Source organism: Marmota marmota, unplaced genomic scaffold, assembly GCF_001458135.2.
Source record: "Marmota marmota marmota unplaced genomic scaffold, marMar, whole genome shotgun sequence".
Lineage (NCBI taxonomy): Eukaryota > Metazoa > Chordata > Mammalia > Rodentia > Sciuridae > Marmota > Marmota marmota.
This window is the reverse complement of record NW_025999842.1, coordinates 63,088,715-63,105,115: the sequence shown is the minus strand read 5'-3', so window position 1 is coordinate 63,105,115 and position 16,401 is coordinate 63,088,715. Positions and strand designations below refer to the sequence as shown.

Here is a 16,401-nt window from a genome sequence, read left to right as displayed (position 1 = left end):
TAATAATATCTATAAACTTGCAGCAAGAAGTTTTGTAGACTTTTCTGGACATTACCTATAATATAGATGGTGCTCTTCTGCCCCTGCAGCACTAGGTGGGTGGCAGGGATCATGTAACTTCTGCCCCATGTATGTCCTTGAAGACTGTGACTACCGACCCGGAGATGGACCTTTCCTGAAATTCTCAGCACAATCATCTGACTGGTCGGAGCGTAATCAATCAAATGTCCCTCCATGCTGTGAAGTTCTACATAACTTTTTAGGTGTTAACATGGTATTTTGAACAGTATATCCACAGGATTGTCCACCAAATTGAACTTTACTGTGTTGTTGATAGTAGCAGCTGAATTAACCATCTGGTCCATGCCTGGGGCCTCTTCTGTGGCACTTGCATTCCTGGGGGAAGTCCAGTATGACTGTCATTTGATTGAAAGTGCAGACTCTGGGGCCAGACTGCCTGGGTTCAATACTGGCTCCCATAGCCAGGATTGCTACTCATTGTGCGTGAGCTTTCCTGATCAGTAAAATAGGATCTCATGTACCCACCTCAGTGTTGTGAAGACAAAATGAGTTAATTCATGTGAGGAGCTTAGAAGAGTGCCTGGCACGCGGTAAATAGTGTTAAGTGTTGTCTAGTGCTGCATTATTATCATTATTATTTATTTGAGGCACTCAAAACATACAAGGTACTTCTTGAGTTACAAATGCAAATAAATGGACTCCCCAGTGTGCATGTGGAAGTTAACAACTGCTCCTTTTATTATCCTGGGATGCAATTTCCCCATGGTGCAGCCTCTCTGCTCTTCCCTTGGCCACTGCCTGCCACCACACCACTCTCTCATCCCCCTGTGGTTTCTTTCTTGCATGTACTCTTTCCCCTTTCCTCTACTGCAGCTGACTTAATTCTACTTTGGGCAATTACTTTCTTATACTTAAAAATCCCCTGAACTCTTTTCCACTTTCCTTTCTCTCACTCTTCTTTATTTTATTTTGATTACCCAAGTGATTCAGGAAGTGGCCGATAAAAGATGAAGCCAGGATTTTGACATATTGCATCAAAACCAGGAGGACCAAATATCAAAAGGGGAGAGTCCAAGCCTGGGCAGCAAGGCCCAGGTTCCTTCTGGCTTCAAAGTTCTGCTTCTGGCATTTCAGATTTAGATTCATTGTTTTCCTAACACTTATCTTCTACCTTGTAGGGCTTAAGCCCTTGGCCAGAACTTTGAGATGGATTATCATTTAATCCTTACAACAACTCCTTGAAGGCAGGTATTACTCCTATCTTCCAGAAGAAGTAGAAAACTAAACAACTTACCCAAGGCTATCTAACTTGGAAGTGGACAGCCAGAACTCAAACCCATGTTTGTTCTCTTCCCGCTACTCATAATCCTTCCTACATATAAAAGGAAGTACAAAAACAAATGGACAAATTCCATCAATCTCATGTTCTTGAAAGTATCTAAAACTCTTGCTTAAAGATTTGTAGAAGTTTCTGTGGAGTTCTTCATCCTTCTTGAGATAAACGTTTTCTCCATTACTCTATCCATCCACCCATCCACCCTCACATTCAATTAACATTCCTCCATTTGCCTATCTATTCAATCATCCCTTCATCCCTCCATCTACCCATAAATTCATATATCCACCAGATTATCCATGCATGGACTCTTTTATGAATTATTTACTACATATCAGGCATTGTAATAAAATCTGAAGAAATCCCTGTCGTTAAGGAGCTAGTACAGGACAGAGGGCAACATACAAACAAAAAAATTGCACCATAATATGGTAAATGTTAATACATAGTGGTACTTATTAAGGTGTTATGTTAATGCAGGAAAGGTGTGTGTGTGTGTGTGTGTGTGTGTGTGTGTGTGTGGTTTAACTTTTCTGAGGGAGGGTTTTTTTAACTGGTATTCTTGGACCTTTAGAAGGTCAGTGGAGGAACCCCCTGAAGTCCATGCAAAGTTTTCTCAGAAGGGTCTGTGACCCAAGGTGTTGAGAGATGAGAATTTGACCAGAGCATGACAGAGAAATTTTAACTGTGTTAATAATGTTAGTTGATCCAGCATTTGCCAGGAATTAGAAAGGGAAGATGGCATTCCAGGCAAAGGAAACCACAAGTGGAAACCAAATGCAAGTAATTAGCTTGGACTGCAGCCCCGGGTACCATTTGAGGGATCAAGAGAAAAAGAGAAAATGCACCTAGGATAGGTGGTTAGGGTCCAGACCAAGGAAGGCTTGGCACACGAGGCCAAGAACAAATCCTCAAGGATATGAAAAATGCTCTCAATAACATGATTACAATTTATCGTAAAATTTATCCTCCAGTGCTGTTGGACAAAATGATAATTTTTACTGTCTTTTCCCAGAAGCTTATAGCAGATTTTCCATATTTTAAGGAAAATTTGTATTGAGGAGTTGAGCTGGGAGCCTAACCTTGCTTCTAGGGGATAATGTGTTCTCAGTTCCAAACATTGACTTACAAAACTTCTGAGGAGCAGTGAGGCTGCAAATTGGCATGGTGGCATAGTCCATTGGTGCCATGGTGGTATATTACCAAATGCCAGGTGTTCAAATATGGGGCCGTAAGAGGAGGGGTCAGGGAAATAGGATTCAGTCCCAAATGAAGATTTGCTGATTTTGTTGCTTAGAAAGAGGCAAAGGTTTCTTTGGATGTGAATTATATTTGAGGTAATTGTAGTTAGATTTATAATCCAGGAATCAATGTTGGGATTCTCTGCCATATTGCCTTTATTTCCTTTCCAAACATCTGGGATTGAGGAATTAATTAGGTAGATTAACTAGATTAGTTAAATTAAGACATATATGTACACAGTCAGCTCTCAGTAAGGAAGTCAGTCTGCACTGGAACCATTTCTCCAGATTTTAAAGCTCATTTGCTGGTTGCCTTAGATAGGTTAGGAATGATATTTCTAAGCCTGGTAAGTCCCCTTTGTATCTGAGCTGATCAATACCATCTTTTTTCCTCTTCCAACACAAAAACTCGAATGTGCTTGCTTCCTTTTCTAAAAGGAAGCTTCTGTCTCCTACGAGGGCATAGTCCCATGACACAGTTTCCAGTCAAATTTTGGCATCTGAAGAACCTTTCCTCTTTCAAGAATTGTGGGCAACCTGTCAAGAGGGAGCAGTCTTTTGGCATTTGGACTGAAAATGTTACCTGCCAACTGGGCTGCTCTCGATATATTGTTTCTGAGACCAGAGGAAATACATGGAACAGAACAGGCTTTGTACTGCTGGAATGTTTTTGATGAGCACATCTGTACCGAGTTGAAGGGAAAACCAGCCACTTGTCTGTCCACTGTCTCCCATCCCAGCTTTCCTGGGGCTTCCAAACATTCTCACAGGGTGTGGCTATTACCCACCAAGACTCTTTGTCCAGAATATTTACATTGTTAAAACCATAACCCTGTCCACCATGCAGTTCATACGCGGTTGCTCCAAGTGGCCCTCTGGTGCTTTCTCTCAGTTCCCTATTCTCTACCTCTGCTCCCCGCTTATCAAGAACACAGTGGACCTTCCCCAAAGCAGGGGCTCACTAGGTCAATATATCTCAACTGACATTCTTCTAGAGCTCTCTTCCACCATTCTACTTTCATTCAATACATATTTATTGGGCACAACTCTACCACACACCATCCTCATCTTCTCAGAGATGCATGTGAGCAAAACAGAGTTCTGGAAGCAACCCGAGAGGCCTCCATTCACCCAAGCCCAACAGAGAACCAGAACAGGAGCCTGAAGGGCCTGCGGGGCCAGGCTGGGGGTCTCAGCTCCAGACATCCATCTCCTGGGCCTGCAGACCCTTGCTTGTGACTTCCACATTCTTTTCTTTCCTTCAACCATCTCTCACGAACAAAGCTGATCTTTCTTTAATGAAAAGGGCAAAAAATTCCACACTCTATAATAATATAAATACTGTTTCATCAGAGAAGACAGAGAACGAACTAGTTCAGCAAACTGAGAAGAAAACTCCTTGAGTATTAGATGCTACATAGTTAATCCGATGGTCCTGATCCCCAGAGGCTTGTAATATGCAGTACACAGCTACATCCTTCATTCTTAGCATGAATTTAAAAAAATCTCATAGATAAGCAAAGGGTAGGAAAAGCTCTGGTGTCTAACAGTAAAAACTTTTCTTGGCTTACAAAAACCTTTTAGGGTCTTGGAGGAAAATAAATATCTGCATAATTATATCAATATATCTTGTATAATAAATGATAAAGTCACAAAAATGGCAAAACCTGGCAGCACAATGCTGACTCGGAGGCCGCCTAGCTTCTTGGAATTTTGAACGATTCCTTGGCAACCCTGAGAATGCCTGGAAAAGGACAGTTTCCCACCACAGTCCCCTCCCGAATATTCCTGCCCAAGTGTCAAAAGGACGCCAGAAAACAGACTTAAAACTTGAAAACCGATAGCCCACGTACCCTGTCCTCTCGGTCCTCCATGAAGGTTGCTGCTTGCTCGTGGTCTATGGGGCCATACGTTCAGATGTCTCCCACTTCCTCTCTGACTCACGAGTCCTCAGCTCTGATGATGTAAGGCTCTTAGTGGGAATCTGTTTTCAATTCAGGGCAGATGTGGGACACTTGTGTAGCCCCAGAGATTATCAACTTTAAAACAAATCGCCCTCGGGATGATAAGTCCAGAGGCAGTAACTGCTTCCTGAGGCCTCTTTGGGGGCTTTCCAAATACTTCACATAGGAGCACAATAACTGTGACACAAAAGCAAGATTCCCTCTTTGGGTTCTCAGAATGTAAAACGAAGCTGCAGAAACCCCTCAGAAGCAAAGCTTGTAAATGTATCTTGGAATGTTTAAACAGAAATGCAGATATTCTTGCAACAGACAACAGGGATTGCAATGTTCCCCTTCCCACCTCCCCAAAACTGTCTTCACACTGTGTTTGGCTCACTGAGTTTAGTTTTTCCACAAATTGAAATTGAATTGTTCTGGTTCAGAGTTTTCTTGGCTCAAGAAAAGGAAGGGGAGGACTATTCCAAGACTTCCACAGAGAAACATCTAGACATTCATTTAACACGGTAAGTTTAATGTTCTAGAATGAGCGTTCACACCGCAAGAACTGTCTACATCTCAGCACACCCTCTGTTCTGAGACGACTCTGTAGGGTTGGCCCATTCGCCAGATTTCAAACTCTAAAAATCCCTAGCTGGGCTTTAACATAATTTAATCCAAGTTAATAGCCCTGAAAAGAAAGAGCTTACAAAAACACTAATTTCAAAGACATCTGAATGGAGAAAAAACACTTAATAAAACTTTCCTTGTAATAAAATAAAATTTTGTATAGTCGTTTAAAATACTTAAAGTAAATGTGCCTGGCATTTCCATATACAGGTACAACTGATGTGAGTCATATCAGTGAACAGTCAGAAGGTAGACATATTAAAAATATATATTCAGAAAACAATATATTACTTAAAAATATATTCTGCTTGGACATCATTACCCTAAGTACATGTATGAAGACACGAATGGTGTGACTCTACTTTGTGTACAACCAGATACAAAAAATTGTGCTCTATATGTGTAATATGAATTATAATGCATTCTTTTATCATGTATAACAAATTAACATTTAAAAAACTTAAAAAACATAATATATTTGGAAAATACATATATATATATATATATATTGGTACTGGGGATTGAACTCAGGGGCACTCAACCATTGAGCCACATCCACAGCCCCATTTTTGTATTTTATTTTATTTAGAGACAGGTTCTCACTGAATTGCTAAGGCTGGCTTTGAACTTGAAATCCTCCTATCTCAGCCTCCTGAGCCACTAAGATTATAGGTGTGAGCCATTGAGATTACAGGTATGCACCACCACGCTCAGCCAAAATATATATTCTTTAAAAATAATGTGTGACCTCACAGAGTTACATGTAAATTATCAAGTCACCAAAAAACATTAGAGCTACTATTTCTCCTAACTTCAAGGGGAAAGATAGACTAAACCACCAATTAAACTTATTATATCTTAGAAATGTATTAAAATAATCCTTAAGTAGCATGTTAAGGGGTATTAAGAGTTCTGGAGGGGACACAAAGGGACCTGCCCCCAGATCTCTCTTTAAAGGAGTTTTGACCCAACGTGCCACTACCTAGGTCCAATGTGCTTATTTGTGAAGAAGCTGAATTAGGTACATGATTTCTTAAATCCAAGCTTCAAATATCAGCAATGATGTACTAACCAAGACCTAGTAGAATAGCAGGCTTTTTTCTTTTGTTTTCAAAAGTTACCACTAACTGCCACTAGGGTGACAGCTCAGATTGATTTCTTTTCTCTCTCAGAATATATTGACCATTAAGACTGAGACAGTAAATTTTAGCTAAAAAGTTGGATCTATGGCAAATGGGGTAGTGTTAATTCTCAACTTTTGATCCTGCATGTGGGCATCAAAAATACACTTTCTGGGCAATTAGGATCAGTTTAATGAAAATGCTTTCTCTCTCTCTCTCTCTCTCTCTCTCTCTCTCTCTCTCTCGTTAGGAAAGTTAAATGGCTTTTTTTTGTGTGTGTGTGTGTGGGAAAGTGGTTGAGGAAAGCCAGATGTTGTCAGCGAGATTGAGTTATTTTGACCGGTAGAGGTAAGGAGGGGGACCCCACAGCTGCAGGACAGCATGGGGAAGGAGCCCCAGCTTGTGAGCCAGAAGGTTCAAAATCTAGTTCTAGGCATGCTCCTGGCTAGCTGGGTGACTGGCCACAGAGCTTCCCTGTTCTCAGCCTGTTTCCTGTCTATACCAGGAAGACTCTGGTTGGCTCATCCTCCCCCAACAACCGAAAGAGAAATTCTACCCTTGGGACATAGCATTTGTTTTCAAAGTTGGGTCTCAGGGGCACAGACCCCAATCCCATAAAATCAATGCATATCAGAGAGTACAGTGCACATCCAGCCGTAATTGAGATCAGGCAAACATCTGCAGCTCGCCTTCCAGACACTCTATTTTCCCCCCCCATGGTCCTTGGAGACACCCACTCACCTGCAGGAAGGAGCTCAGACACACAGTAAAGCCTGGCATGAAAAACATCGTCAATAAGGTTTTCTTCCCACAAACCTCTTCTTATTTCTCAGCTGTAATTTGAAAGCTATGAACATTCTTTAAAATAATCATGTATAATAGTGGGGTAATGGATCAAATGGTGCCCTTCCTACAGTTCTCACATGTTCTAACCCAGAATGTGACTTTATTTGGAGACAGGATCTTTACAGAGGTGATTACATTAAAAGAAGGCCTCAGGGTGGGTCCTAATCCAGTATGACTTATGTCACAACAAGGGGAAATTTGGTCACAGAGACCTGTGTACAGGGAGAATGCCGTGCAAACAGGAAGAAAGTCACGGACAAGTCAAGGACAGGCCTGGGGCAGATCCTTCTTTTCACAGTCCTCAGAAGGAGCCAACCCCTTGATATCCTAATCTTGGACTTCCGTCCCTCAGAACTATAGGAGATAAATCTCTTTTGCGTAAGCCACCAGAGCATGGCACTTTATGATGGCAGCTCCACAAACCAATACAACTAGCATCCCAAGAACCCTTAATTGTGCATATGACACCTTGCATCAGACTGTGTGCCCGACATTCACTGCCCACAAATCAAAGCACTATGGAGCCAAAGAGGGCAGGAGCTAGAAGAAATGGACCCTAGAGGTAGGCTGACAATGAGGAAAGGCCAGCAGCCATTAGTTGTTGTTTTAAAAAAATCCTGATATATATCTGTCCCTCATCCCCTAGACACACAATCTAACAGTGAAATGATTCACCAAAGCACAGAAAAATACAAACAACCCATGAAATCCTAAAGACAGCTGCTCAAATGCTCATGACTCTGCCCTTGTTCAGGGTCTGGTGTACCCTGGCCCACCACCAGAGCCAGGGCTCTGCTTTCTTGCTACCAGCACCTCCAGGGAGCATGTGACTCCAACACAGAGATGTGGTTAACTAATTGTCAGGACTTATTAATTAATAAGAACTTTTCTCCAAGTGGAAGCCAGTATAGCTATACTGTGTTATTATTTTGTTTCACAAAGGGTAGGTGACATTGAGTTTTCTCTATTAAAGTGTGTTATCTAAAATAAAAGAAAGGCTGGGATATAGCTCAGTCATGGAGCCTAGCATGCAAGAGGGCCTGGGTTCAGTCTCCAGTACTTGCAAAAATAAATCAACAAAATAAAAGAATTAATAAAAGGAGATGCTAGAACATGGGAAGGGTGAATGCGAAATTACACAAGCATTTATTACACAGCGAGTTGCTACAGCTTCCAAAGATAAAATTCAGACCAGATCCAGCACCGTGATTCCCAAATGCTTTATCTGGCAATATTTAGAAGTGAGTAACTTGTACAAAGCCATTACAAAGGAAACACAAATATTACAAACTTTTAGATTGATTAAAATCAATCTCCATTATCCACTTTTTAAAAAGCTTAGAGGTAAGCTGGGCCTGATGATGCACGCCTGTTATCCTAGCAACTTGGAAGGCTGAGGCAGGAGGATTGCAAGTCTGAGACAAGCCTTTGAGACCTAGTGAGACACTGTATCAAAATAAAATAAAAAGCGCTGGGGATGTAGCTCAGTGGTTAAGTTCCCCTGGGTTCAATAGAAAAAAACAAAAACAAAAAAACAGTCAAACAACCCTACTACCCCAAACTTAGAGGTAAATGTCATTTCTGAATACTGACAGTATTTATGACTCAAAGCTGGGGACAAGTAAGGCAGAACTCAAACAGAGCAGGAAGTACGGAGGAAAAGTTTAAGGTTACCTACATAGGCCAGGCAGGTGGATACGGCCCCAAAGGAAATGGGATTTCACAAGACAAATTTTCAAAGGCAATGTCAGAATGTTCCAGAACTCATAGCTCAATGTTTCCAACAGTCTGATGCTTTCAAAATTCTGAGGAGTGGAAATATCTACTGCTGTGCACAGTTGAGCCATGTCTTGAAACATTGGTATCGACAGCTGATTAACTTTTTTCCCTTTGTATTTACCAATTTTCTATGACGTAAGCCTGTCTGTATGTTTCTTACATTAAACCTGATCTACTTAACTTTCCCATGAGAGCTAAAAGTAACTGTAAAAACTTCAGAGAGCTGTGCAATATATTCTTTTAGGAGGAGAAAAATAAAAATTTAGCTTCATCTGTCCCATTTGGAGGTCAATCCCCACTGCACCCACCATAGAGCTCCATTTTTAATTTTATTTCACAACACTCAAACATTTTTTTCTCAAATGGAAGAATTTTTCTTTCAGTGCACTTCTTGGCATGCTGAGTTGTCTGATTCTGAAAAGTTTTATAATGTTGAAAATCTTTTCCATCAGTCAAGACTTCCTGAACCAGAAAGTGGCCGTGAGGATTCCTGCAGATAGGAAAACAGTCCACAGTGCATTATGTATTGTCTCCATAGTTGGTTGACACACATCGGCCTTCCGTTCATGGGATTCATAATGTTTCACATGGTTCTGAGATGATTCAAGTGTGAAGACTTTAAACAACATCCCTTCCAACTCTCGAGCTATGATTCAACACATTATTTCTCACAACTGCTTGCTGATAAGAGTCAATGAAGGATGCTTGTGGAATAGACTGGCTCCCAGCTTCCTCCCTTGAAAGGTTGATTCAGTAGGTATGGAGGGACTAGGGGTCTCTGATAAAGAGCAAGTTTAAGAAACAGTTTGCTTCCTGACTCTTAATTTTGGTTGTATATTAGAATCACCTGGGGAACTTAAAAAAAAAAAAAAAGGTACTGAGCCTGGATCCCACCTGCAGAGATCCTGGCTTAGTCCAGGGCATAGTCTGGAAATTTGAATTTTTTTGGTAATTATTTTCATAATTTTTTTCTGCTGACTTATTGAGACAACAGATAGCCAGTTAACTCAGCACGTGAGAATGCAATATCTAACATCCTCATGAAGATATGCAAAGTGCTTTTGCATACGTGTGTGATTTGAATCCTTGACAACCAGCAGATAGAGTTGATGCTATCTTTCTTTCATAGGTAAGCAAAGTAAAGCTGGGAGCAGCTTGATGGAAGTCCCACTGTAAGCAGAGTTCTGGAACGCTCTATGCCCCTTACTAGCTCTCCAGCTCCCCAGTCTCCCTTTAAAGGATGACAAAAGATAAAAGCAACTCTGTATACCTAGAGATTCTCTTGCATCAATATCATTGTTGTTAATGACAATACTAAAACAGTGGCAGCCCGCACAGGGCCCTTTCTCCACCTGGGCTGAGTGCTCTGGGTGTGTTATCCTAATGTCTTAAGGACTCCATGAGGCAGATTATGTCCCCATTTTTATAGGTGATGAAACTGAGGCTTGGGGAGTAAGCAACTTGCCAAGGGGCACATTGCTATGCAACACTTTTATTTTATCTAAACCTCTTCTTCCTTTTCCTCCCATTCAACCAAATTTTATCAAGAGGCAGAGAGGGAAGAATCTGGGAAGTATTTTACAGTAAATTATTACAGATGAGTACGACTTTTCTGAACTGCATGATCACTTCTCCTGTGGCGATTTGGATCTTTTAAGAAACTTCTAGAACCATCCTTTCAAAACATGAGTATCAGACATTTGATTAGTTCAACTGCAGAATCACGGGCTGTCATTTCCTAAGCAGCCCTGCTTCCCAGAGATGTGGTCATAGTGCCCTAAATTGAGTTACAATTTACCAGAAAGCTTAGGTCTGGGTCCCAAATGCTTTTCATTAGCTGTGGGATCTTGAGCCAGTCATAGTCATAGTCATATCTACTTTTCCACAATTTCCAAAAAACCAACTTACTTTTGTTCCATTAGTAGACAGAACTCAAAGTTGGTAGAGTGAAAAATTTGTGTTCTAGAGGCTTAAGAGGCAGGAGGAACCTCTTGGTTAGCTACAAAAACCCTTTCTAGAAACTTTGAATCATTTTATCATGTTATGAGGAGGGAGAAAGAAGTAAAAGGACAGAATTTCTTTCTCTTTCTATTTTCTAAGACTCTTATTTAGAGGGAGGAATTCTAGTTTTTTTTTTTTCAGCAAAGTACAAGTTATGTCAAGACTGAGGATGAATTATGTTTTAAGTATACTTACAAAGAGCATAATGGCTAATAAAGCATGCAACACATCATCTTATATACAAAACTCCATTTGGTTAAAAAAAATGTTTATTGAGCACTTAGTATGTTAGGCACTGGGAATACTCTGATGGCAAATGTCCCCACCCTCAGGAAGCACACTTTTTAGATGGGCCTACAGACAAAGGTAACAACAGAGTAACTATGTTAAATTCAACCAAAGAAACCAGGATGGAGAAGGTGCCCACTTGGGACATGGCAAGCAGGCGAAGGTGACGTTTACACTGGAAGAATCTGAAGAAGCCGGCTATTCTGAGTGTGGAAGGAAGCGCATTGCAGGCAGAAGAGAATCCCCTGAGTCCAGGAAAAAAGGTTGGTGCAGTCAAGAAACTGGTAAAAGTCAAGTATTATTGGAGTCTGGGGCATATGGAAAGAGGATGGCACAAGGCCAAAGGGCTTTGAGGTGTCAAGTCTCATGGCCCTCATGCGCCATGGTACAGAGAGTTGGTTTTACTTGAAATTCCATAAGGACTAGGGTAGGCCCCTTTTCATCCTTATCAGTGGCCTTATGAGAAGAGAAAATTCGGATACACAAAGAGAAACCAGGGACGTGTGAACACAAAGACCACAGGAGGAAAGGGAGAAGGGGCGTCTGCAAGCCAGGCAGCGAGGCCCCAGGAGAACCCAGCTCTGACGACATGTTGATTTTTACATTAGCCTTTGAAATCCAATGAGAAGCAGAGGATTTTTCTGTGTGTGTGCCAGTGCAGAATTTTAAACAGAGAAGCAACATGACCTGAATCCTGCCTTAACGTACCTCCGGCAGCACGTGGAGAAAGGATCAGAGGATATTGCAGACAATATCCTCTCTTTCTAAGCATTAGAGAAAGCAGAAATTAGAATATCTGCTCATGTTTTTAAAGCAGTCTTCTAGGGACATACTCCTTCATATTTTTGTAGGAATAACAGTTACATTTAAAATCAGGACAGGATTATAGATATGTAGGCAATCAAGCATTAACCTGCCTAGCTGGGGACAGGAAGGCATTTTGCAATATTTTTGTGTATGCATCAAAATAAAAGATAACAGGGTCCTTTCAAACCATTGTTGGTGACAGGCCTTCAGGTCTCCCTTTCATCAGAGCAAGAAGCTGTGTTGAAAGTGAGCGGGATCCAGCCATATGTAACCTCATTAAGTCCCACATGGAACATTAGAAGTCCTTGCTTCCTCATTTTGGACAGGTAGCAAAACACAAAGGTGCCCACCTAGCATGCACGATTGCCATACAAGCGCGACTCCCGGTTCTGATGGAATTCCTGGCATCCCCGACATACATAAAAGTTAACACATTCAAGATTTCCCCTGGGTCAGCTCAGACATGAACCTTCCATCCTCAGGCAATCTATTTCCACAGTCCAGCCAGGGCCCAGAAGACAATAAGACTTTCTTCAGAGTTGTACATGTGCAGATGGGAATGGATAATTGAAATACTTACACGGCCCTGAAAATGAAACTCTCTTTACCCCATGGTAGTTTCCTTTTCAGGTTTCAGTTCAATGTAAAGCCTGTTTTCTATGGATTGAGTTCGAACTCCCAAAACCAGAGGCTTGTAATGGAAATGTGGACAGACGCCTCGCAGTAGCTGTGTTCCTGGGCGCAGCTACACTCATCGGTTTTAATGAGAACTGTTAATAACACCTCCATCAGGATGGTTGCCCTGGGCTGACTTTCTGGGCTGTGCACAGGTGTTCGCGGCCAGAACTGTAATGTAGGTTATTACACTATCAATGAGGCACAGATGTGCTTTCTGTCTGAATTCATGGTGGTGTTCCTGCCAAGTGCGTAACTCTTTCAGTGGGCCCAGGTCTGCTGGTATCAAAATGCTGTTCTAGCTCAGTGAACCTGAGAACTGCCTTCTGCTTCCTCAGGACAGGGGTTTAGAAACACACCTAAGAATGCAAGAAGGCCGGGCTCTCAAAAGGCAGGTGTGAGCTGCTTTAACAACACGAAACACATCCTACCACCTTCCGCATTTTTTAAGGAAAGCGTTACTCTCTGCATATTCATTGGCTGACTCATCAGGTTTTTCTTGGGCACCTATGGTTGCCAGGCACCCTGCAAGAGTCAAAGTCAGGCTTGCCAAGGAGTCTGCCTCTAGATGTCCTGCAGTGATACCTGCAGTTTCTGTTCTTTTCACTACTTCTGAGTTATTTCTCAAAGCTTGAGTCTCCATTGCATCTCCCTGAAGTTCTGATGCTAAAATCATGTCATTTTTCTAGTGTTGGATGCTTCCCTGAATGTACCAGCTTGTCGTCTCCTTTTTCCTAAGCTTGAAACCCCTGTTTGGTGAGGGTTTTGTCCCTGGAATCTGTCTGATCTGAAGCTCCATTTCCTTACTCACAGCTGGTAGCTGTGAGTGCTGGATTCAGCCTTGTGGCCATTGCAGGCACCTGGGTGCTGAGAACTGGCTTGGAGATATGACTGAAGGCCATTGCCAATGCACTGCTACAACGGACCGTGGCCTCCATGTAGGGAGAGAATGTGGCTCAGAAGGAAAAACGGGTTCTCCTCAATGTGAGAAAGCAATTTAGAATTGATCTTGACTTTGAGAGTGACATTGCCTTGCTGTCTTGGAAAATCTCTCTCTTTCCAGAAGCTAACTGTTCAGAAAGGAGGTCAGCTCACTATCTACAGTGCAGCCTCCCAACGGCCATTTCAGTATTAAGCACAGAGGTGAACAGCTAAGTTAAGACACTGGGAGATGTGTGTACTGCACACATGGGCATTTGTGTGTGCGATTCATGTGTGAGTTTGCAGATGTGTGCAATGTTTGCCTAGGCATCAGGATGTATCACACTTAGGGAAGTCAGGACATGGTGTTATTCAGTCCTTCCATCCTGTTCTTGTTGTACACAGTCTTCTGTTAACAAACCATGACACAGAGCCTGAAAAAAAATGGATCCTCTCTTCCCACCCCCATGATGCCTGATTTCAGTTCACCTCTCTGTTTCCCTTATTCCCTTTCCTTATCAACCCCTCACTTGACTGATGGTTTGGCAGTAACAACATGAAGGGGTGGCTGGTGGCATTAGCCCTGTTGTCTGTCCCCACTCCCTGCAGGGATGTGGTTGTTGCTGGGGAGTGCAGGACTGTCATTCCTGCAGCCTGCCTGTGAGAGCCCTGAAGATTTGGGCCAGCAGTCACCAGCCCGAGTGGCGCCTTGGCTGTTCTACATGGCTGGCCTTGTTGTGAAGGAAATCTCTTGACAGGCAATTTGCTTCTACCACCTGTATCTCCAAGTCCTTTGCTGAGGCTGTGAAATGCATCCAATCCCCTCTCCTCTCAGGTTGGGCTCTTGAGATGTGTTCTGCTCCCACTTATCATGCATTCTCTGTTTGCATTTCCATTTGGTACTTGAAATATTCTGATCACCTCTCCTTTCTCCCAGGCAGATAGACACATGTTTTATAAGTGGGAGGAACGCAAGCACATAAAAGACCCAACAAGTGATAATAGAAGGTAAATGTCAAACAGACGCACTCCCACTCAAGAAGATGAGGGGAGGGGGATGGCAGCATCTCTCCAGTGAGAATCTGTGCTTGGATAAAATTCAAAGGTGGGAAGCTTATCTATCTATCTATCTATTTTTTTTTTATCTAGGGATTTTGCATAGACTTTGTTCTATCCAATACCAAGTAGAGATCTCCCTGATGATTACTTTAATGACAGAAAATTGGGACAATACATTAGCATTGATAAAGTCCTCTTAGGAGCTGTGCCAAATACTATGCAGATTCTGAAACTGACTAATGTTATATTTATATATCAAATACACAAACTGTATCACAAGATTTGGGGAGGGGCAACTATCAGATGATAAATGTGATAATTTTAGTCACATTTGAAAATAGTTTCTATTTCAAATAAAAATTCTTCCTCTTAAGTGTTTCATCATAGAACAACTAATTTCATGAAAACTGAAAGGAAGATTATGATACTGGTATTCCTTGATCTCAGTTATTTTATTATTTTTAAATATTCTACATTTCAAATATATATGTGCACATTATACTTAAACTTGGAACACAGAAAATATTGGTTTTTACATATGGCATTTTGTCCAGAAATGAAAACAGGGACAAGTAAGTGGTTTAAAAAGCCAAGGCTTACAGTGCTTTGAAAAGGTGTTAAATGAGGAAGGGTACCTTAGTCTTTAAAAGATCTTACTAAACCAAAGAAAGTCTCCCCCAGCAGAAGGGGCTTGGCACAGCCTTAGTGTCTAGAGCACCCTCTAATTCTCACCCATGTTTTTCCAGGCATTCCTTCTTCCCCATCGATGTCATAATTCATTCATACAGTGAGTGAAAATATATTAAGTTAGGTATGAGGCAGGTTCTGAGCAGGTTGGATTTCACCCTACCTTCAGGGGTCACAGAATGACAGGCAGAGAAAGACAAAATAGCCATGGAACCAAGGCCAGGACTGGCCAGGACTGAAAACTACTTATGAGGCCTACAGCAGGGGCAGCTCACCTGTCCATGGGTATTGGGGAGGATGGGTGTGTGTGTTTGTGTGTGTGTGTGTGTGCACGTGCATGTGTATGTGTGTGTGTGAGGGGGCAGGGGCATTTAGCCTTTGTTTTGGAAAAAGAGTTCAAGATGGGTGCTGGATTTCCTTGTTCTTTGCCCACGTGGTTTGCTGGAAATGTGAGGACCGTTTACACTGTTGGCGTTGGCAACCCTGTCTCCCTGTAGAACTTTGATTTAATCCTAAATGCACTGAATGCCTTGAGTATGAATATTAACTCTGATGCTGTTCTAACTTTTCTAATGGTGGGCACTGGTATCTAATGATTTCAAGCTGTCCTGAAACAGGGTTGCCCCTAATTGGGATATGACCTTCTTACTTTCCCTGCCTCCTTACCCACATCCAGAAGATGATTTTTGAATCCTACCGGTCATAATATACACATGGCCAAGGTAATGGAGGTGAGTAGAAAGTAGGACATATACCAGGCTGTTTGTACTGGAACATGGCAACCATGAAATGAGCAAACATTTCATTTTGTTTATTGAGGTCAATGTGAAAGCTGCTGAATCTCTTATAACAGCTTTCAAGACATGCGATGCGTGTCTTTTTGAAACACCTTGAGCCAAGCCTGTTGTTCTGAAATGTCAGAATATTCCATTATGGTAAGCATTTGACTCATATTGAATTCTTTGATTGTGTGGAACTCTGCAAAGTGCAGCTAAAACACCTACAAGGAGAACAATATTCATGGAACCTGTGAGGCAAGAGACAGAGGA

General features: G+C 41.9%; 1 protein-coding gene across 3 annotated transcripts in view; it reads right to left on the bottom strand.

Moving 5' to 3' along the window:
* Sash1 (SAM and SH3 domain containing 1) overlaps window positions 1–16,401 on the bottom strand; it is an 899,535-nt gene that overhangs the window by 217,182 nt on the left and 665,952 nt on the right. Inside the window, exon 1 of one of the 3 annotated variants that reach the window (XM_048799626.1) lies at window positions 4,452–4,563. The exons of the other annotated variants lie outside the window; for them this stretch is intronic. Coding sequence (XP_048655583.1) covers window positions 4,452–4,472 — 21 coding nt within the window. The 5' untranslated portion in view covers window positions 4,473–4,563. Of the gene's footprint in view, window positions 1–4,451; window positions 4,564–16,401 lie in introns of those variants that run through there. 3 annotated transcript variants of the gene reach the window in all.